Source organism: Lepidothrix coronata, unplaced genomic scaffold (assembly GCF_001604755.1).
Source record: "Lepidothrix coronata isolate B3197 unplaced genomic scaffold, Lepidothrix_coronata-1.0 Scaffold124, whole genome shotgun sequence".
Classification (NCBI taxonomy): Eukaryota; Metazoa; Chordata; class Aves; order Passeriformes; family Pipridae; genus Lepidothrix; species Lepidothrix coronata.
The window spans coordinates 1,851,166-1,874,007 of record NW_016690304.1 but is presented as its reverse complement, the minus strand read 5'-3'; the positions used below and the strand labels follow the sequence as shown (position 1 = coordinate 1,874,007).

Below are 22,842 nucleotides of genomic sequence, written 5' to 3'. Positions count from 1 at the left end.
CCACCAGCCAACAAAGTACATCTACACCTCAGTGCTACTCCACTATCCCTGGCTCCTCTTAGGCTGCAACAGCCTCAGAGGCACAATGAGAGCCACAACTTGTGAAACACTAGGACACAACTTCATGGGAAACGTCCACTACAACCCATTTTGAAGTCGGGCTTAAAAAGAGCAAGGTTCAGCTCTGCCCTTCCAAATTTAGTGGAGAAATACCCAGAGCCACAGTGTTTCTCAGCTCAGCAAAAACTGCACATAGCAAAAAGGGAGCAGGAGCGACCCTGAAATTCCCTGTCAGCCATCCATCCGCCTTGCTTTCCGAGCACGGGGAACCCAGGGGATGGAGAGCAGGACCTGTGCCTCCTGGGAGAGGCACAGAGCCAAAGGGAAGGAAAAGGAGGTTCTGAGCAGCAAACACAGCCTCGGTCACTGCACACTGTGCTGAGCCAGCACCCCTCGAGGCTGTTGCTCTCAGCAGCCCTGACTGTGGGACTTGCTGAGCTGGGGGTTCTCCTCAGCCCTGCTCTGCCACGGGTTCACACATAGGACGAGATGCTGAGGCAGCCAACTTTGGGGACCCAGGGCTGAGCATCCCACCAGTCAATGGAGGCTCTCAGGAGAGCATCCCAGTGAGCCAAGAGCCTCAGCTATGCTCTCTGCTGCCCAGGAATAACTCAGGGAATCAAGCAGCAGCCTTGGAGAAGTCCCAGGAGAGCCCAGCCCTCCCACCTGCCAGCTGTCCCCAGTGCTGTCAGCAGCTTCACCAGCATCTTTTCACACACACATTGCCCAGGGAATGCTCATCCCAGTGGGTTTCCCCATGTCATCCACTGCTCAGCCTTTACAGAGGACACCAGTCCTTCACAGAATCACAGAATGGTTTGGGTTGGAAGAGACCTGAAAGATCATCTCTTTCCAATCCCCTGCCATAAACAGGGACACCTCCGACAGGTGCTCACAGCCCCATCCAACCTGGCCTAAGATTCAGATTTACTCCTAGTTTTAAGCAAGGCATGTGTTACCAAGGTCTGACGAGCAGGAGGGACACATTGTCCCCAGCCCACCCAAGTGACTGTGTCCCTGACATGACATGGCCCAAGAGCAAGGCCAAGTGCATGTTATCACCTCAAGTGCAATGGTTAAAGTGTTTCCCACTCTTTTAAGACAACATTATTCCAGTCATGCTAAAATGTTATCGCTAGGATGAAGGGAAAGTGGAATTGCACTCGTCTGAATGGCCTCTTTTGTCATGCATTTTGCAAGGCGTTGAGGCATGAAAGCTTTCAGAGAAACTCGGGTGAATCCAAGCTAGGTGGTTATAAGGCTAGTTACAGACCTGACATGATGGATCATCTTCATTTTCCCATTCCTGTCCTGCTCACAGCAAATCCATTTGCTGGGCAATTAGACTGCAGTCATTACATTATGCTAAGAAGACGTTCCTTTGGCAGCAGGAGGGACCCCAACCAAGAGAAGCCCAGAGTGCTGCCTGCCCATCCCCACCTTCTGACAAATGCAGGGCTGCAGGTAACCCCAGCGGCAGCAACGCCCTCCCAGCTCACATCACACCTCGCCAGGGCCCTCCAGCAACTCACCTGGCATCCAGAGCCACACCACTCTTCCCTTATCCACAGCCCTCCAAAGGGTTTGGGATTAAAAGAAATGGCCCTTGGAATGATTTTGCTTAAGGCAATGAGCAGCACGATAAAGATGGACAGTCCCTCTCCTTCAAACTCTTCCTCCAAGGGCCGTTAACCCGGTACTCCCGCTTTCTGCGTAGAACACACGGCGACACGGCTGCTGGCAGCTGGCCTGGGCTCTCTCAGGACCTCCTCCTGCCCATGCCTCCACAGCCCAACCAGTCATCAGCCCTCCTCCTCATCCTTCTCTCCAGGCATCTCCCCCCATCTCCTGCAATTCCCTGCCCAGCACCTCTGCCTTCCTGGAGCTCACGTCTCCGATTCCCTCCACACCTGTGTGTGTGTTCCCATTACTTCTGGGTGAAATAACTGACTAGAGGGTCAGTCCACCTGAAAATTGCTCTCCCCAGACCTAAATGAAACAGATGGGCATTGATGATGTTTTGGGAGAAATTAATCAGCCTGGACCGGCAGCAGCACCAGCAGCTCCCTCAGCCCAATCTCACCTAATGAATTCCGAGCTCTCTGTCTTAATAGCTCCTGACAAGACTAATTTACTCTTGTAAGTGATTAGAGGGGGAATGATCTCTTAATTGTTGCTTAAGATCCCTTTCAGCATAGCAGGCAGCAAGCAGGGAGCTGCTGAGTTGGGTGTGAGGCAGGGCTGAGCCTGGGGATGCTGTGGGGAGGTACATCATGGGGATGGGCACTTGAGCAGACCTCGAAAAAGGAGGCACCTTTTTTTTCTAGGGAACCGGCGCCACATACTGTTCTGCTACTCACACTCGGGATCCAAGAAAAGTGTTTCCAGACAATACCTATTTTTTTTTTAAAGTTAATAAGTCTGAACTCAGAGAACACCCACCCACAGCAGGACACACAGAAACACTGTTTGTCAACACTTTCCAGGCTGACATTTCTCTCCAGTGCATCTGGAAACAAAATTCCAGGGTGCCAATATTCTTAAGAGTCAGTTTATATATATATATATATATATATATATATATACAGTGTAACACAAAGTTTAAAAAAAAAAAATTCAAGCCCCAAAGTAATTCCAAAAGCAATTTGACTTGCACAAGGTCTCACTGGAAAGCAGACTGTCAGAAATCTTCCCCTATTTTCTGACAAAATAGAAGTTCAGTCCAATTCCCATAAGGCATTTCAGGCAAAAGTACCTGGAGAACAAGGTCTTCCAAGAGGAAGCGCTTCAATTAAGCTGTTCCCAACCAGTTCTCCCTCCTTCTCCCTTTCCAGGACTTCTCTGTGCAGAGCTACTACCCAGGAGCCTTCACCACCTATCCAAACTTGCTACCAAGACTCCATGTCTTGCCTGCTTGCTCTGTCCCTAAATCCCACTCAGCAGGACACCATGGGCTGCAAATGTGCAACCAAGGGGACCCCAAGAAGGGACAGAAGGCTCAGCTGAAAGCCCTGGTTGAGCTGAGAGGTCACTAGAGGGGACCTCTCCCGTATCATCCAACCCTCAGTAGCTCTGGGGATGACGTGGGTGCAGCAAGAGTCCTTTTTTGGGAGGGTGCTGCTCAGGCTGCACGGCTGGAGGCAGCAGCAGATGTGAGAAGGGGCCTCCACGGCCTCCATCCCAGATGCCCTCCGCTCCCAATCGATTCCTCCCACATTAGAAGCCAGTCACGAGCCCTGATTGAAGACCACAAGTTTAATGGACTGAGAGCCTGGAAAGGCGCCGAGAGTGACCGGGTCGATTTCTGCATTTACTAAAAACCAATCCCCAGCTAAAGAAAGAAAGAAAAGCTACATCTGTCAATCAAAACAAAAGCATTCCTTCAATGCTTTTCCATTTTTTTGGGGGGGAAGGCAGCAGCAGACACCCCCCTGCCCATGGGCGCATCCTACTTACCCACAGGTGTGTCCTCATTGATCAGCAGGTAGGTGTCAAAGAAGTAGTTGATGAAGTATGGCAGCCGATTGCCCTGACCTAGGGAGAGGACAAAAGCAAGGAGTTATTTCCCTGGCATGGGCCAGCACAGCTGGGAAAGGCTCGGGAATGCACACGGGGGACCAGGCTTGTGATGGTGTGGGGTAACCCCGAGATAGGGGATAGCAGGAGGACAGAAAGCACCATGAGGTCCCCCATAGAAGCTAGCTGGGGAGTCACTTCCCTCTACAGGCCTTTCTGGTTTTGGTATTTTCCTCTGCAGGGTGGAGGCAGAGGGGCAGGGGGAAGCCGACAGCTCAGGGACTGGGAACATCCATTATTGTTTTACTGCCTGATTAATGCCTTCGAGAGCCTTTCGCCTCATCAGCAACCCCAGCAAACCCCCTGCACCTTCCGTCTCCCATCACCCAGTCGCCCTTCCCTCTAATTGCCTCCTTTCACCTTTAATAACCAGGCTCACTTCTTTCCACTCCCTTTTTATGGAGCTGGAAGCTCCGAGCCTGCCCCCAGACCGCAGCCTCATTAGGTGACAGAGTCAAGTGCAGAGCACGTAGGAGAGCAACAGCTGTAGCCTGAGCCAGGGAAAGAGTCAACCAGGAAAGATCTACTGTTCGAGGGATGCAGGGAAAAAGGAGGTAGGAGAGAAACACAACGATTTTCCAAGAAGGTTTGTCTGAGTGTGCTCGGCATCCCACTTTCAGAAACAAGGACGAGACCAGCATCTCCTTTGCCTGCCCGAGCTCCCAACGGAGGGAGGTGCTCCTAAGACCTTTCAAACACAGGTCCCAGGTGTGCATCCAAACAAACCTGCTTGGGGGGACATGGGCACAGGATGGGGGAGCAGCCCAAGCTCCTCCAGGGCTCCCTCCATAACAAGGCAAGGATTTCAGTCAGCACTGCCTTCTTTCCTGAGGCACCAGGTTGGTTAAACACCTTGACAAGTGGGAAAGCACTGGAAGCAGTGCTGTTGCAAAGGCACATTTAAATCTCAGCCTCTGGAGTTAAGTATCTGGAAAGAAAATGAGAAGCACCCTGACAAAGTGGGTTATTTTAGAGCTAACGGCATCTCTGGGGGCTCTGGAGCACCCACATCACTGGCTGCTACGCTGGGGCCAGCAGGCTCTGAAGGGGGCAAATGAAGCTAAAACACCTCAAGCAGCCCTTAGCACAGAGGACTCACTTCTGCAAACCCCTCTATTTCAAAATACATTTCTTAATATCACCACTAAAACTAAAAATGAATTGTGCTTTCCAAACCCAGCTGCAGCAGGTGCTGGGAGGTGTCCAAACCACCCAGCACACAGGATCTGTGTGTTAAGAGAGGAGAGCGAGTGGCAACTGAGAGCTGGGAAATGCAGAAGGAGGGCCTGGAGGCAGGCCACTGCTTTGGGCTGCAAATCCCAGGATAAAGAGCAGGGCTGTCACTACACTGCCAGAATTCCAAAGGGCAGCGCGTGATGAGAGGAGATGGAGAGGAAGCATTTGGATGCTACAAAAAAATAGGTCATGTTGATAGATGTGTTCTATGATGAATGGAAGACAGGCCCCCAAAATAGCAAAGGGAAGCTGTGGCTGAAGCCACAGCCCCATCAGCCCTGTCTCCCTGGCCAGTCTCAACACTCACATCCCAACCACGGCTACTTCCAGCTCCCCCATAGCCCAGACCACTGCCAAGGGCTGCATCCATGGAATGCCTGCAGGAACTTCTCCCTGTCTCAGATGTGGCCACGAGCTCTTACCCCCATAACCTGGGTGCTGCCAAAAGGTACTGAGCTGCTCTGCAAAACACAAGGCTCCCAACACGTGTCCTGCTGCTCAATTTAGGATGGCCAGGAGTTTTCCTTTCACATTCAACCCAGAGCTATCAATGTTCTGTTGGCTTTCTTGACACCTGCCCTCTCGCAGAAATTAATTTGGGAATCACGACCACATGCCACATATCCTAAAAGCAAGTTCGTGCTTTCCCAAAGGCATCACTGTGATCCAACCATCATCTGTGGCTTCATCTAGTGGATCAGCAGCTGGATTTTCCTTCTGGTAGACTTACACAACCATCCAGTTACACCCTGAGATGTACCATCCCTATAGCCCTCAAGAAAAGGAGGAGTACCCTCAGAACAGGAAGGATGTGGATCTGCTGGAGCTAGTCCAGAGGCCGCCATGAAGATGCTTCCATCCCTGGAAGCGTCCAGGCAATGCTGGATGGGGTTTGGTGCAACCTGGGATAGTGGAAGGTGTCCCTGCCCATGGCAGGGGGGTTGGAAGTTGACAATCTTTAAGGTCTCTTCCAAGCCAAATCACTCTGTGATTCTAACATGGCTCTCTGCACATTGGCAGAAAACCATCACTTCATCACACACACCTGTAACCCTTTTCTGCTCCTTCACAAGCTGCCAGCAGGCTCCCAGGGACCACAATCAATGCTGTTTTGATGCTCTGGGACATTTTCTTCCCTGCAGGTGTGTGTCTTCCATGCCTGCTCCACGTTACCCCCGTAAAACCTGCTGTTGGCTTTGCCCTCCAGAGTCAGCACTCACATCCTTGACCATTGCTGGTGTGAGAGCATGGCAGTCCTGGACCCCTTAGTCCCTCCTAACTTGAGAGGATGGAGGTTTCTGCTCATCTCCAGTGACTGCAGCAGTAGCCACATAGGAGCAGGGAGACCCCACTGCCAAGCCAGAGCTAAACCAGCCTCTTCCAAACAACACTCTAAGCCCACTCAGGCTGCACTTGTGCATTTACCCAGCTCATGGCTTTGCCAGGAGCTTTGTAAATCTCCTGGGAAGAGGAGCTCCATCACCTGCAGTCCCCAGGGAGCATGGCAGGGCATCCACACAATTCTCCCTGTCCCAGGGACAGGAGTTGTGCCAGCACTTGCTTATCAAGGAGATGACAACCAAGCCCTGAGAAGGGTTTAGGAGAGAAGGACTGGAACACTGCTCTGCTGTAAGCCTCCAAATCCCCGTTTCCATGTGCTGCCTCTTCAAGGCTTTGCAGCTTGTTATTGCAATGAAGGAGCAAGTCCCCAACCAGGCAGGCAAAACCCACCACCCCACTTCCAATGGGACACACTGGACACTCGTGGGAAGTGATCTCTCCAGGGGCCAAAGGACTCGCTGTGTTGTCTTTTTTTACTCATTTTTCCCCCTTCCAGAGGAGTGACAGGGCAGTTACCCAGCAAGGCTACACTTGATCCAACACGACACCACAGGGAGATTGACTGCGCCTGTCAGTCACAGCTAATGTCATCCACTGACTGCTTAATCAGGCTGCCAATCTGGGCAAGCCATCTTGAGGCTTCAGGAGGGGAAGAAAGGGGGGAAAAAAGCCTTTATTCCAAAGGGCACGGTGCTATCAACTGGACACACTCACTATTGTTTATCAGCAAGAGCCACACAGGCAAGCTCCTGCCCAGCCACCCTCTCCCCCACCAGCACCCAGGGGTTTTAGGCCATTCGTGTAACAATCCCAATTTTCACGGAGCTTTGCTGTACATTTCCAGTACTTATGCACCCTGTGATATGCCAAAACCTGTCTCGAAAGGCACATTTTTTACACCAAAAGGCTGTTGTCCCACCAGCTCCCTGCCAGGAGCCCCCATGCCAGGGAAGACCCAGAGAAACAGTGGGAAGAGAGCTGACTGTGGAGGCTCTGCCAGCCCACAACCCTGTCTTCCCTCCATCTGGAATTAGACAAGGGGTTTTGCAGCTTGGAGAAGAGTTATTTCCCCTCCAGTATATATTAAAGCACAGTTCAGGTAACAATTCTGCTGCTGAAAGCAGAGAGAGAGCCCTGCCAGCAACACCTCTGCTGCTGAACAGCTAACAAGCTTCTGCTTTACATCCTGCCTGTGATCACTCCCTCTAGGTTTCTTCAGGGTTTATTTACATAAATTGACCTGATGCCAGGTCCACCACCAGCTTTGACTTGGTGAATCCACACCTTTAATTTGCCAAGGGCTCGCAACTGAGATACACCAGGAGCACTACCACTGCTGGGTTCACCAGAACATCCATCCTCCTCCAAGGCTCTTTCCAGTCCCACCTGCTCTCTCCCAGGAAGGGCCATCTGATGCCAGGTGTGCAGTCAGTAATGACTGCAAGAAAAGCAGGAGCATGATGTGCAGGTCCCCAGGACTTTGCGGGATGGAGGCAGAGATCTGCTTACCCATACCAGCCACATCCCTCCTTCACCCCAGCAATGCTGCTTTGCATAGCCATCAGGAGACCACAAACACAACAATTATTACCTTTGTTCCTTGCAAACCCTAGCCTGGAGCAGGGAGAGAGCACTGGACAGACATCAGGATGACTTACCCAGACAGACCAGCTCCAGGAGCAAGAGGAGGAGCAGCAAGTTGCCGGCGGCAGCGCGACGCTTCATGGTTCCTGTCAAAGAACAAAGGCAGTGTCAAGTCCAGCACTCCATGGATGTGACCTTGTCTCTCCAAACCAGGCTCGGTGCCCCAGGGGACACTCAGGACACCAACGCTTTGTTTCTCGGGTCACACAGCCCCAACCATCCTCCTGGCGAGCGCCAAATCAAAACCAGGATTAACCTGGGGCAGGGGCTCCATTTTTTCTTTCCCACTTTCCAAGGGCTCCTCTGCTGCGAGGGGATGAGCCACGGTGACCTCCGTGGTCAGGACAGGAGGAGCCCCAGCTGAGATGAGCTGCTCCAGCAGCGAAGGGAGATGCTGAGGGTAAGGAAGAGCTGCTGCAACCCGGGAGCGACACAGCAGCGAGCTGTCAGCACCAAGGATTTAAGATGATTTGGCAGAGCGGCACGGGAAGCTTGACCCAGAATCACTGGAGAGGCACCAGGATTTGGGAGGACAAAGCAGAGGCCCTCAAACCTCTTCAACCACCTGGGTGGCTGCAGAACAGCCACTGCAGGAGCACGGGAAGCAGAGAGGCCGGCAAACATGCCTGCATCTCTGCCTCCCAAATTTCCCCAGCTTCCCATTCAATACAGCACAAGGCTCCTCATGATGAGGCACCAGAATAAAACAGTGCCAAGGAGCTACACACACAATGCCACATTCTCGCTCAGGGTTCAGACCACCACATCCAAAGCTTTTTCCGAACCAATCCCACAAAACCTCAGCAAAGTCCCACTTTGGAAGTAAATTCGTACATGTGGATCTTAAAACATCCCACCCCAGGGGCAAGCATAAATCATATACATTGCACACAGCAGACAGGCACAAGGAAACCCCCGGGCAGCTCACACAGAGCCTGAGGCTGACAGGACACTGCAGTGACCCGTCTCTGAAGCTCTCTGTGTTTCTGTGGGTGCCGTGCAAGTTGTGGGGCAGTGGAATGTTCTCCCACCAGCACAGCACATCCATGCAGCGGCAGCCCCAGGGACAGAGCACAGAGGTGACAGCCATCCTTGGGGACAGCGAGCACAGAGATGAACCCACAGTTAAACACAGAAGTAGCTCCCACTTGAGATAAAGCGCTGGCCAGAGCAGAGAGGGCTGAAACGAGTAATAAATCCCTCTTTCCATTCACCAGCTCAAGCAGGGACTCGTTACACTCGCAACTGGTCCTATGCACAACAAGTTTTGGTTCACCTGGCGCTCGCAGCACTTGGAGGACAGATCACTAAAGCAACAGACCTGAATACACTGTTGTGACACGTGTGATTCCCACCGGGGGAGCATCCAGACAGACAGCTCATCCATAAACCCGAGGTACCACCTTTGCCCACCATTCATGGAAGCACAGAATGGTTTAGGTTGGAAGGGACCTTAAAGACCATCTAGATGCAACCCCCCTGCCATGGGCAGGGACACCTTCCACAACATCAGGTTGTTCCAAACCTCATCCAGCCTGGCCTTACTTAACTTTTTTCCTCTCCATTTACCCCAAAGGCAGCAGCTCAGCCTTCCCTTCACAGCATCCTGCTCTATACAGACTAAATACAATGCCAACAGGCAGTTATCCCAACACGTGGCACTGCAGCTGGGAGCCCAGCTAAGGTGGAGGGTTCTGCACTCCACTGCCCCCCAAGAGATTCATGGGCACCCTCATGGATGCTCCTACAGGACCTTCAAAGCAATAGCTACACATATTTTAGTTTTACTGATGGATGTGTCAGAGAAGACAGCTCATAACAATTCTGTCACTGCAGAAAGGGCCTGAAATTCTAATTTCTTCAGCTATTTTCCAACGAGAAAACATCTGGGAGGAAAGGTCTGTGCCTAGGCAAGAGAAATGGTGCTGTGGTGTATTTTGTGCATCTTTAGGAATTTCAGTGCAAGCCTGAGAAGACATTTGGGGTTGGCAGGGCTTCACTTTTAGGTGTATCATGCCAGCCTCCCCAGCAAACAGGGAAAGGGCAGGAGAGTTCAAACCTCCACCCCTCAACAAGCTTCTGATTTCTGAGTGCTCAGTATCAGCAGAGCATCCAAAAAACCAATTTCTAAACAAAAATCACCAGTTCCCCAGGAGCCAGGCATCCTAATAGGCCCTTTAAATCTTTAGATCCGGCCAACAAAAGCAGAACAGATTCTTCTAATAGAGCAAAACATCAAGCATCTCAATTTCCTCCCTTGTTTTAATAAGTTTTGGGGAGGAGAAATCTCAGATATAGACAACATCCCCATTTCAGACCCCTGCATCCCCCCTGACCAGCATCAAACCTGGGGTGCAGAGCCCAAGCTCGCCATGCTGCAGCCAGTGAGGATAGGATAGAAATGAGTTTCTCTGTCTTCTGCAGTGCCAAAATGCCATTGAGGAGAACACTAACTTTCTTCTCAAGCAGCACCACTATCAGCCCAAGTGAGCGGAAACATTATTTTCCGGCTTCACAGCCCGTGTTTAAAAAGCAACAGGGCAGTGGAAAAACAATTTACGTGATGCAGAAATCAAGGCAGCTGACAGCATCCCCTTTCGAGTGTCCTGATAAATCTAAATATTGTATATTCCAAGTCAGTCACTTCATTATGTAAGTAATTGCCTGAAATGTCATTTTGATTTTCTCTGTCTTCATTAATATTGCAGCTCTTCACTGGTTCCCCGAGATGGTTCACTCGAATATTGCAAATTTAAGGAATGGGATCGAGAAGTCTCCGGGGAGAACTTAAAAATTGTGACTAAGAGCATATTAAATTGCACCTTCTGCCTGAAAGAGGCTCTTTGGAGGAAGCATTCCGTGTGGTTTCCAGCATAATAATGTCTCTGGGCAAGTCGTCCCTGGGAACTCAACTGTTGCCTCCTGGCTGCCAAAGCACTAAAGTGAAACCAGAGGTTTCCCCATCCACTGGCAGCTGCTCCCTGGGGCACACAGAGCAGCAGAGCCTCAGTAAATGGTGATGGATGGGAACCAGAAGAAACACCACAAATGAGTCCAAGGCTTGAAAGTTTAGGAACCAGCTCAGGTCAAGCAGAGGTTTTTCAGCCTGCTTTCCCCAAATGCCTCCTTCCCAAGCCCGGGAAGTGGCTTTTTGCTACTTAAACAGCATCACTGCATCCCTAAATGTGGGGACACAGATGGAGACCAGCCAGTGCCAGCTCCAGCCCTTGGCACGCCCCCATGCCAGTGGTCCTCCAAGAGCCTCCCACCATCTCACCTCCGTGAAACACCAGAGCTGAGATGCTCCCACTGCTCAAGCCCAGGCCATGGGTTGCTCTTGGGGTGCCTAAACATCAGCTTCAGGGCTCTGCACCTGCCCTGGTTATTTTCACAGGCACTGCTGGGCCCCTGGATATGAGAGCGGCTCCACACACAAAACACTTCGCTGCCTCCATCAGAGCTGCGGTTTTGGAGCTGGGCTGGCAGAGATGCTCCACATTTGAGCTTCTTTAATCATTCCCTGAGTCCCTGGCCCCTCTCCCCCCAACCTGGTCTTCCCCTCCCCAAACAGCACCGCAGCACTTGCACCTCAGGATTTACAGTGTCAGCCTCTCCCCCTTTGCTCCGCGCTGTTCCAGGAGCATAAAGAAGAAATGGAAGCGTAAATCAAAGCATCTCCCAAACGGCTTCCACGAGAGAAAACTATGTGCCTTCCCAAAAAGCCCCTTTTCCGGTGATGAAACACAAACGACGTCCCCCAGAAAGGGAAGCCCAGCGGCCGGCGTTGCCCACCCACAGGATTCGCTCCTTTGGAGGCAGGGTGGAAGTACCTGAGGTGCCACCAGGATGCCACCGTGTCCGTGGAATCCATCTGGCTCCTGGAGGACACCTCTCTCCCCAGCACCCCATCCGTGCCCACTCTCCCAAGCTTCCTCCAACCACTGTGGTCCCCTTGGAAGAGTGGCCAGGAGACGGTCCAGCCACCAAACACGCATCCAAGGAAGCACCCCTGAGATCCCCTTCAGCAAAGCACATCACTTGCCATCATCCCTCACACCGAAAAACAACCACTTCTGCTTTCCCAGCTTCCCCATCCCTCTGCTCCTTAAAAACAAGCACCACCAGAAATCCACCTTTTCTTATTACAATTGCCTCTTGGTCAGGGCTTTACAATAAGCAGGATTCAAAAGGAAAAAAAAATTACAAGTTAATTTTGATTTTTTTTTTTATTTTTTTATTCCCACCCCCATATTGGCATGAGCCATACCCGAATCATAATTCCCCAAAATAACAAATTGCAGAACAGGGTAATCAGAGGTAAATTGATATTGATAAATAAGCTTTTCTTTCGTGCGGTAGGTGGTTTATTTTAATCTAATGAGTTTTATATTTTCTGAGCTTTCAGATTCCATGATGAAGAGCCGTCCCCACTAGAATTACAAAGCACTTTGAAATATTGTAATTTTATGGCTCATTTTGTCAGGACTCTTGAAAATGAGATTTGTTCCCAGTGAAAAAATTTGCCCTTTTTTTCCTCTCCTATTCCCTGCAGCGAGGGGAAATAAAATTTCCTTGTTAAATAAATACAGGCCAGGATATTGGTGTGCACATGGTGGGAAGCATGGATGCCCACAGGGAATAAAGGGCACAGCTGCTGGCACCTGCAATGACCCACCTGAGCCCTGAGGTGGTACTTGCAGGAGAAAGAGCATGGAAAACACTCTCTGTCCTTCCTTCATCCCAAAAGTAAGGCTGAGGTCGGAGACAGGGGTGTTTTCTCCCCACAAAGCTCTGCACATCCCAGCCAGCATCAATTGGGGTACTCAAACCTTGTTTCTTCCAGGGAAAAAGCTGGAGCTGTTACTGACTAACAACTCATAACACCAAAGTGTTTCCCACAGTTCCAGCAGTTTATTTCCATTTCAAAACCAGGACGTTTTGGTTGGGGCTTCCAGCCATTTGCTTTCCCATAGGAAACAAACATTAGCTGCAAGAAACATTAACACATTATTTCACCGAAAACCCAGGTCCAGAAGAAAACATCTTAGAACATCTCAGTCCATGCAGGAAAGCTTTGTCCAGGTTGAAAGTGACACTGGTTTTCCAAGTCACTGCCACAAGATAATTCCAACAACTCTGCATAAGCAACATGCAACCCTCGCCTTCCTCCACAGCAGCACAAAACTGTGGCATCACCAAGCAAAGTCAAATAATGCATCCAATTCACTTCTGCATCCATTCAATATTAAAATAACACCCTGGGAGCTTCAGGAAGGGAATCCTCATTCCCTGCTGCATCAGTCACTGCCACCCATCCCTCCACGGCAAGGGCAGCATCTTCCCAATTTATTTAAGTGGGGCAGCACTGGCTCTATGGAGTCTCCAGCACTGGTTGCTAGTCACCATAGGCATCATAGCAACCATTTTTCCATCACAAAACTTCACTTCAGCTGGAACAGCAGCTCCTGAATTAGGAGGAAGGCTGGGATGGGGCACAGAGACCAAGCCAACAGGCTCCTGGCTCTCCTGGGCTGCACCAACACGGAGGCAACACGGCAAAGCTGTGGAGTAAATGATGCTAACGTGGGATGAAAAGGTGGAAAAGCAGCCAACAGCAACAGAGTTTGGCTTAAAGAAAAAAAGGGGGAGGAAAAAAAGGAAGGGGGGGAAGATGGGTGGGAATTCTTGCTTTGGGAGAAAGTAGAAAGCTGAATGCAGTGAAGTGACGCACAGAGTCTGGTCTCACAAGACAGGAATCTCTCTCCAGGCTCTTAAAAAATATACAGAAACGGACAAAGTGGCAAATGTAAGGATGCTGAAGGCCTGACTCCAAGCCTGCTCAGGAATGGGATGCCAGACACTTTCTTCTTGTGCCCTGCCTGGAAGAGGAAGGCTTCCCTCTGACTGAGGGTGGGCAGCAGCCTGGCTGGACTTCCAAGCACTGCCATCAAAACGACGCAGGAGTGTCCAACGTGCTCCAGCTGCCACACATCATTTGTGAGCACAACTGTACCACTGCCACCGATCCCGGGGCACTCCTGCCTGCGCCGCCTCAGATGCGCTGGGTTTGGGGGTTTAAAGGGAAAAAAGAAGACGTGTGAAGCAAAATTAAAGAGAAAAAAAAAAAGAGGCATGTGCTGGCAGGGACTGGCACAGCACCTCCCTCTGTGCCACGTTCAGGTGCAGCTTTCAACGTGAGCATCACCTTTTTGCAGCAGGAGGGAGCACGGCCCAAACGTCACCCTAAGAGATCCCCCCATGACAGCGTGAGCGACACGATAAAGAATTCAGCATCAACCCCAAGAGCAAGTCATCAGCCTCAGAGCCACCAGCTCTTCACAATCAGCCACCAAACTGCCTTTTCAAGCCCTGCCAAAGAGGATGGGTGAGTTATTTAACTCCATCTCCCTTGGTCAACACTCAGCACAGCAGACACCGCTCCAAGCCCAGGACCTGGGTTGTGTGTGCACCTGGGATCTCATCCCATCTCCCTGCCTCCAACTACTCCTAAGCTCCATGCTGGATGTTTACATTGCTAAAAAGAAGCAACAAGGCTGTTTGCTTGGAATTATGGTGACTGGAATGGCAGACCTTAAAAAGAGTGGGAAATAGGGATGCTTCAGAGGGAGGGGAAAAAAAATATAACAACCCTAAGAAAACCCACAAAAAACCCTTCACACTGAGCAACCAGAGCTGCAAAGCCTCTCAGGCCATTTCTTTCCTCATCCAAATCAAGAGGGAAGTGTCCTTGCTGCTTTCACACAAAGCTCACTTAACTTCCAGCGAGAGGCACTTTGCTGCTCCAGACCTTTTCAAGGCCCGCTGGCTGTTCCAGCTGAGAACAGGGAAGCTTTGCCTGATGGAGCAACACTGCGGGCACGCTGGGGCTAATCACTCGTTGCCTGGAATTGCAGGAGCAGGGAGAAAACGAAGTGGGAGAGCCAGCACAGGGAAAGGGAGATAGGGATACTTGGGAAGCATCCCCTGATCCTGAAGAGCAGCCCTGGAGAGCAGAGATTGAACAGAAAGACAAAGGCTTTCAGCAGAGATGGAGTTATTTGGATTAATGGCAGTAGTTCATCACCGGTCACAGGTTTGTTCATGCAAGCCCTCCTGAGACCCCAGATGGGGCTAAGGACCCTCAAAGCTGTTCAGTCTCTCTCCTACATGCCTTTTCCATAGGTGCAGCAGCCCAGGCTCTAGCATATCCCTCTATTTCCACCAGGAATTTGCCCCCAGTGCCCCTCTCTCCCCAGCATACTCCAAGCCACCAGGCTCCACAACCAAGTGTTGCTCTAACTCCTGCCCAGTTAGAGCTCAGCACAGTCCGCGGATAAATGCTATTCCAGCCCCTGCCACAGCATCCTGGTCCTTACCAGACCACTGGCAAGATCCAGGACATCTGCAAGATGTGGGTGAGTCTTAACCACTGGGACTCCTGATTTCTCCCCATTTCAGTTGCAGAATCTACACACTGAAATAGAGTCGAATAACAACATAACAATGAAGGCAGGAATTGTCACGTTTGTAGGTCTTGGACCATGAAAGCCCAAAACGAACCCTAGTTCTCCTGCAACATTATTAAAAGTCTTACTGGAAGAAACAAGACATTGTACTGGGAAAAAACAAAGAAGTTAAGGTTGCACATGGAACTGTTTATGCTCCAAAAGCAAAGCTCTAGCTCAATTAGCCCGGCTGCAATACCCCAGCTGCGAGCAGCTGGGATGTTTTACACCCTACTAAGAGGTCACAGCCCCTCATCAAGACAATCCCATATCCTAAAGCTTCTTAAATTCAAAAATAATCTGTGCTCCAGACCATCTGCACAGAACATCTAAGAAACTTCATAAATTAAATCCTTTTTAAGTTAAGAGGTCCTCACCACCCTGGCTGCTCCAGGGGTGTGCTCTGAAGGGGATTGCAGTGCCCTTTTCCTTTGCACACTCCCACTGGGTCAGCAGAGAAACTGCCATGCCATGGACATTACTCTGGAGATTATTGCAGCTGGGCAGCCAGAAAATAGTTTTGGTGCTGCCTCCATCCCTGCTGTATCCAGGGGATGCTCCTGGGAGGGACGTGCAGCCCCTTGGCACATGGGCTGGGTGCCCTTACCAGGCTCAGCCACAGCAGCCAAGCTCCACAGCTCCCACCTCTTTCAAACATTGCCGTTCCCACTTATCACCAAAAAAAATCTGAAACGACGAGAGCTCATCAATTTTTACCGTTTCCCACAAAGAGAGTGTTTTACAACCTGGTCTTCAGACAAACCAATGTATATTTTCACTACACAATCTTGACTTGTGCTACAAAACCTCCGATTTGCCTTCCTAAACAAGAGGGAGGAAGGCGGTAAAGGAAAATGGAATTGCAAAGGGATTTCTCCTCCCCGAGTTCCCCAGGACAGGGGGGAAGGAGAGACAATGGTAAAACTCACTCTGTCAAAACACCCACCTGGATTTTCACAAATGCCAGCTTCCCATGGGAATACCTTATCCCCCTCATCCCTCCCCCTCAAAAAAAAAAAAAAAATTAAAACATTTTTAATGCACCGGCTCTATCTTGTGCCGAGGCTACATGCACGAGGTATCCCAGGCTGCTGCAGGACGCACCGGGAAGATCCGGGGAAGGAGCCTGGCTTGTTGCGCGCAGCCTCCGGCAGCTCCGTCAGCCCTCCTGCCCCCCTGGACATCCCTCCTGCCCAGGGAATCTGCTGCCAGACACGGCTTTGCCCCCAGCACGGGGGGGAAAAAAACAAGCCAACAATAAAGAAAACATGCATCAGCATAGGAAATGTCCCGTTTCAGCATCCCCTTCCCGGAAAACACCGGTGGATAAGAGAGAAGCAGCAGCTTGGGGAAACGAGAGTGGCTGGCAAGGTGGTCAGGAGAACATGTATTTAAAGAAAAGAGGATTGCGGGGTTTGTGGAGGATGAAGGAAAAGAGCAGCAAGTCAAGAATCGGGGGGGGGGGGGGGGCAATTCCAAATAAAGTGTTTTCTGAAGAGATTCAGCGTTTTAAAACACTGCTTTCCTATTAAACAATGGTTTGAGGGGGTTTAAAAATCCCACCGCTCCCATTGCGGCTCAGCCCCCACTCGCGGCTGCGGCGCGGCATTCCCACGTCTGGGAAGAAGTTCGGCCCCGGCTTATCCCAGAAACTTTGCAGCTTCTCAGCAGCCCAAACTGCAAATTAGAGACGGGGATGGGGGAGGGAGGGGGCACCGTGTTTGCCTCCCTCGGGGGCAGGACAGCAGATACCATCACACATTTACAGCATTATTTTTGGGAAAAGGGGAGAAAGGTTGGGCTCCCTCTTCTCCTGCCGCTGAAACCACCGCGCTGAGCGACTCCCTGCGCTCCAAAACAATATTAATAATGGCAGGGCTCACCCCCCAGAAAGCTGTCCCCTCAGCGAAAGCAAATCGAGGTTTGGCAAGAGGGACCCCGCGCAAAGCCGCCCCCCGGCAAAGGGAAGGGGTGATGCCGAAGCCTCCGTGCATCCTCCTCGCCCCCCCCCCCCCCCCCCCCCCCCCGCACCCCTCCCAAATAAAGAAATACACGAGGAATAAGGAAAACCGGCAGGGCATTACCTGCGGTGGATGTGTCGGAGTCCGGTATCAGCGGCGACCCCCCATTGCTCCCCCCCCGCCGCCCTGGAGCCGCGTGAGCCGCCGCGGGAGGAGGAGGAGGAGGAAAGGGAGGGGAAAGGAAGGAGCCCGAGAGGAGCTGACGCGGGTGGCGCAGCGCCCCTTGCCCAGGTATCGAGGATTTCAGCGCCGGCTCCACCTTCCACCCCTTCTGATCCCTCCCTGGGGACTCCCAGCCCCCCAGATCCCAGGATCGCCCCTCAAACCCAGGGCTCGCCCCCCCCGCCCCCAGACAGCGGTTGCTTCAAATACAACTTCAGTCCGAGGCTGGCGCTGGTTACTCAAAGTTCAACTCAGCCTCGGTGGTTTGAATTTTTTTTTTCTTGTTAATATTATTATTATTATTTATCTGCCCTGTGTGCAACAGCAGCTGGCAGGACCCGGAGCACGTAAATCATACATGAGCGGGAAGGCGATCCGGGCACGTTGTGCCAAGAGAGCCGCAATGTCCCTCCCCAGCTCCTCTCCCCCGGGCACCCGAAGCCTCCTCGGTTTCCACAGACACCGTGTTGCATTTGCCGTGCTGCTGATCCACATTTCCAACTAACCCTTCTTGCCACTGCTCCTCCCCAACCCCGTGCCCTCCTAGCTTTCCTAAATCTGGCAGGACATTCCTGCCCCCAGTCCTGAGACCTCCCTACAAGCCAAATCTCACTGCTACACCCCATTTCTTGCCTTCTCGGAAGCAACAAAGCCATAAAAAGCCACCTGCAGTCACATCAATCCTCATGCCAAGGGGGTGACTCCATGTCCCTGAATCCCAGGAGGGTCAGGGCTTTGGGTCCTGCCCTGCTACACACACCAGCCTCCCACCACGGGGGACTTGGAGGAGCTTCACCATCCCACCAGACCCCATCATGACCTCTTTAATTAAAACACTAAGCAAGTCCAGTTTGTGCTGCTAAAGCCCATCTTTGAGCCTTGCCTGGGAATCCCAGAATCCTATAATGGTTTGGTTTGGAAGGGACATTAAAAATCATCTCATTCCAAACCCCCCACCATGGGCAAGGACATCTTCCTCTAGACCACATTGCTCCAAGCCCCATCCAACCTGGCCTTGAACACTTCCAGGGATACGGGGAGCCTTCCCCTCTACTCACCTCAACACCTCTCCTCCCCGAGCATCAGCAGGCAAATACCTCTACAGGAGCAGGAGGGGGTAATTATGCCTTTGCCTCCCTTGAGCAGCTTTTGCTAATTATGCAATTAGCACAGGGCAGATTGGTTTGAATTGGGCGGAGGTCTGGTCCTGGTGCTCTCCCCTCAGCCCTGGCTAAGCCACACCCCAGAGCCAGCCCTGGCACAGCTGCAGCTGCTTAGGGGTTAAAAACCAAAGGCCCTGGCAAACAGGTGAGTGCCATGAGCTCCCTAATGACGATGCCAGCACATAATTTCCTCCCATCACACCTGGGCTGTGTTGGGTTTGTTAAGGAGTTGCCCTCCCCCGTTTGCACTGAAGTTGGAGGTCACGAGGAGGGCAAAGGGTGGGGCTGTTACCAGTGTGGGGCTGTGAGCATCCTACTGAGCTGAGCCCATTGCAGTCTGGGGAGTTTATTCCTCCTGGGATCTCTGCCCCTTCCTTGCCTTCTTAATAGCCCACAGCCAGGGTATTTACATTATGTTCATCCCAGGCACGTCCATACAATCAGAGAACTAATCAGGGGAAGAAATGGCAAAAGAGGGGAGGAACCAAAGCAAAACCATGTGTTAAGCAACTTGAAGACACGTTTCAGGCCTGGATGGCTGTAGCCCTCTGCCTTTGCACAAGGGATGTCTCACTTAACGACTCTCCTGGTGAATTCAGGTCAGGGTTTCTATTTAAATAGAAGGACACCTCTCTTCTTCCTAATCTTTGCCCAGTTCCTACACCTTGGCTTCACACCACAGATTTCCGCTCACATCCTGACTCCTTTGAAGAAGTGTCACCTGTTTTACATAAGTCAGCTCTAACGAAGCCGAGTTTGCCCTGGCCTGGGGGTCTGGCTTGGGCTCCTGGTCCCATTCCCAGTGGAGTACAGGCTGCACCTTTTCCCATGCAGGAGGCAAGGGAGGACTAGGGGGGTTTCAGTGCCTAGGTTCATGAAAACCACAGGAATTCAGTGTCTTGTGATCTGTACCTCCCTGTCAAGCTCGGTTTAAATCAGGCAGGAACAGCAATAGCTATGTGCAGGCTGGACCTCAAACCAACTCACTGAGCTGATGTTCCCAAGCTCCTGTTTGAAGAAAGCCACATCTCTCTGAGACCCAGCCCACGGGGGATGTGCCTTTTAACAGGCTCATAGCTGGGAAAAGAAGGGAATAAAGGAAAGTGATGCATTGTGAGCAGAGGGATGCTCCCAGTTGCTACTGGGATAGGAGGCCACCGTAATTACTGCCAACCCTGAAGCAGGGAGCTGAAGGGATGGCATAACCTCCCTGCTCTCCCAGCCTTTCTCCACGGGCTCATTACTACTAAACCTGATTTTTTGGGTGGCAAATCCTGTGACCTCCCCTCTCCACCCTGCCTGCAAACATGGAGCAGCTCGGCAGAGCCTTTCACAGCCTCCTGGCACCACTCACTCAACCTTGAAATTGTACTGCAGGGCTTCTCCCCTGCTCATTTTCCATCTAACCACGAAACATTCCTGCATCCAGCTCTCCCCACGGTGTATCACTCCTCTCTCTGCCTTCCCCAGCCCTTCTGCTGTGAGCGGTGGGATCACTGTTTGTCTCTAAATAGATGAAATATCATCACAAGGAAAGAGGGTGAAATATGGACACGTGAAAATCCTGCCCCACCAAGGTATTGAATTATTTCTACTTGCCATGGACCATGTACTGCTGTGGAATCCAGGGTCAGCACGGACATCAGCTGCCTGACAACCAGCCCGTGCAATACTGTGCCATCAGTCATTTCCTCACGCCTCCTTTTTCCCAGCAGTCTCCCACAAGGATCCCTTGATGTGCTTCCCCAAATTGCCATCCTTTTTTTCCCCCCAGTAAATAAAATCTGTGCAAAAGTGCAGGAGGGTTTCATGCTCAGCACATGCAGCCCATGCCCCCCCCCCCCGCTTCTTTTACTTTTTGGGACACAAAGTGGTTTTGTGTCCCTCAGACCACAAGCCCCATAGGGATGGTGGTATCCTCCATCTCCCACAGCCCTCCAGCATGCCATGTCGTGGGGTGGGTTGGGATGGTGGCGTGAGGGGGCAGCTCCTCCCGGTGCTACCCTCTTGCCCGTGTCACAGAATTAATTTGTGCAGCAGTCATAGAGTTTTCTTTTTGACCACCTGTGCTGTGGCTGACAGTGAGCTGGCTTTTCCAGTGTGAAATTAATTTCCAGGTCCATTTCACACAGAATTTTAAGGCCAATATTAGGATCATGCTGTTTGTTTAGGAATTTATGAGTGGAGGAGGCTGGTGAGAAAGCTGAACAAAGTTAAGGGATTGCTGGAGTTCTCTCTCTGGAGAAGAAAAGTGCTGAAAAAGCAGCTGGTTTTGGGGGTCTTTTTTCCCCTTTAAAAGTACTGGGTTTCAAATTGCATCTTTGTAAGGTGATAGTCCATCTGGAGACAATAGGAAGGGTGGTAGCTGGGCACACCTTTGTAGCACACGCCTACTTCTGTAGCATCATTCACCAGCTCACGTTTACAGGTGGGTCCAGGTGAGCTACCCCTGGATAAACCAGCCCCAGCTGGGACAGGGCAGTGGGGACTACACATGGTGGTAACACATGGCAAGAGGGATCAAAGTGTGAGCCCCAAAAAGCCTTGCAGGACCTGGCTGAAGCTCGGAAGCTCTGCCCTTTGCAGAGCCCGAAGCAGCCTGTTTGCAGAATGCATCATCTGCCTTTGCAACCCAAGTCAGAGCCAGCAGGACCTGTCCCCTGCCAAGGGCACTGAGAGCACCCTGTGGCCTCAGGCTGGGCTTCCAGAAATGGTTAGTGAGGGCAAAAAACCCCTTTGTACCAACTCTCCGTGCAGCTGGAAGCGCTTTTCACTGGCTTTTGAAACAGCCCTTGATGTAATTTCCTACTGATGGGGAACGTTAGTAAACTCCGAGGTAACGAGGATTCAGTGCTGATCCAGGTGACCTGGATCGAGGGCAGCGACAGTGAGAGGGGGCAGCTTTGGGGGCTGGGAGATAACTACCCTGAGTCTCTTCACACCACACACCAAGGCATCTTTCTCTTAGCTTTGAGCCCTACCTTAACCTGCTCGAGTTTCTTTCTTCCGCTCGGTTTATTCTTTCTTCCTCAGCAGAGGAAAAGGTGCCATCTACAGGCACAGAGAATCCGTGTGCAGGCACAGCCTTCTACTACAGGCACAGCCTTCCACATGTCCCCACCTCAGGCTCCTGTCCCCTGCCGTCATCCCCCCTTCTGGGTCACCTTCCCTGCAGTGTGGCCTCTGAGCTGTGTGTCCAGGTTCTTCCCTCTTTGGGGTCAGGGAGCATCAGAGGGCTGTGCCAGGTAGAAGATGACCTCCCTCCTGGCCAACCCTTGGGCACACCTGTGTTTACTCTTCCTGGTAACCCAGTGGAGTAGCAAGATAAAAACTCAAGAGAAGGTGACCACCATGTCCACAACTCGGGGGGAACCAGAAAAGGGGACACAAAGGGAATTTGGTCACACCGTTGCCTCAAGGGAATCCTGGAGGGCTCCTCTACTGCTTGCCCAGTGTCACCACTTCCAGCCCCATGGGTCTACCTGAGCTGCTCAGGCTGACATTATACTCTTCTGCCATGCTCTGCTCTTCCAGCTGCCTCTCATTCAATCCATTTTGGCTGGGTTCACACACCTGTGATGAAGTGTGAGTACAGTGCAGTGGGGTGACTATAGTGAGGGGTGACTCCTGCCCAGCTGGAGGGAGGGTGTGTGCAACGGCCCCCAGACTCAGCGTGCAGGTACTTGCACTTTGGCCATGAAGGGCTTTTGGTGCTGTTTAAGGGCAAAAACGAGTCTGAGAGGTCTCCAAGGTGATGCAGTTAAAATGGGAGCCAGGTCCTAGAGATGAATATTCAGTGGGAAGCTCCCAAGGTTGCCCCAGCAGAGCTCTACCCGCCTCACCACACCAAGGGCTCGCCAGGGCGGCAAAGAGAAGGTGATGCTGAAGAGCGGAGTTAATACCAGGCAGCCACAAGCCCAGGGCTGCTCCTGCTTCAAAGCCCCTTCTCGGGTACCCCCCAACCGCCTGCTTCATATTGAAAGCATTTGTCACAGCAGACACTCCCTCCTGCGCTGCCGGTACCCCAAGCTGTGCAGTGCAGAGTGAGGGGGGGTGGTCACAAAATCCGGGATAGAGGATGAGCTGGGAGGGGGGTCTGCACGCCCCATCCATCAGCATGCAGGGATGGCAGGG

General features: G+C 51.7%; 1 protein-coding gene across 1 annotated transcript in view; it reads right to left on the bottom strand.

Annotated features, from left to right (window-relative positions):
- CDH23 (cadherin related 23) overlaps nucleotides 1–17,476 on the bottom strand; it is a 193,116-nt gene extending 175,640 nt beyond the window's left edge. Inside the window, exons 1-3 of the mRNA XM_017826156.1 lie at nucleotides 17,447–17,476; nucleotides 7,872–7,943; nucleotides 3,517–3,594 (exon numbers count right to left, since the gene is read on the bottom strand). Of these exons, the coding sequence (XP_017681645.1) occupies nucleotides 3,517–3,594; nucleotides 7,872–7,938 (145 nt within the window). The 5' untranslated portion in view covers nucleotides 7,939–7,943; nucleotides 17,447–17,476. The remainder of the gene's footprint in view (nucleotides 1–3,516; nucleotides 3,595–7,871; nucleotides 7,944–17,446) is intronic.
- Nucleotides 17,477–22,842: the final 5,366 nt, after the last annotated feature.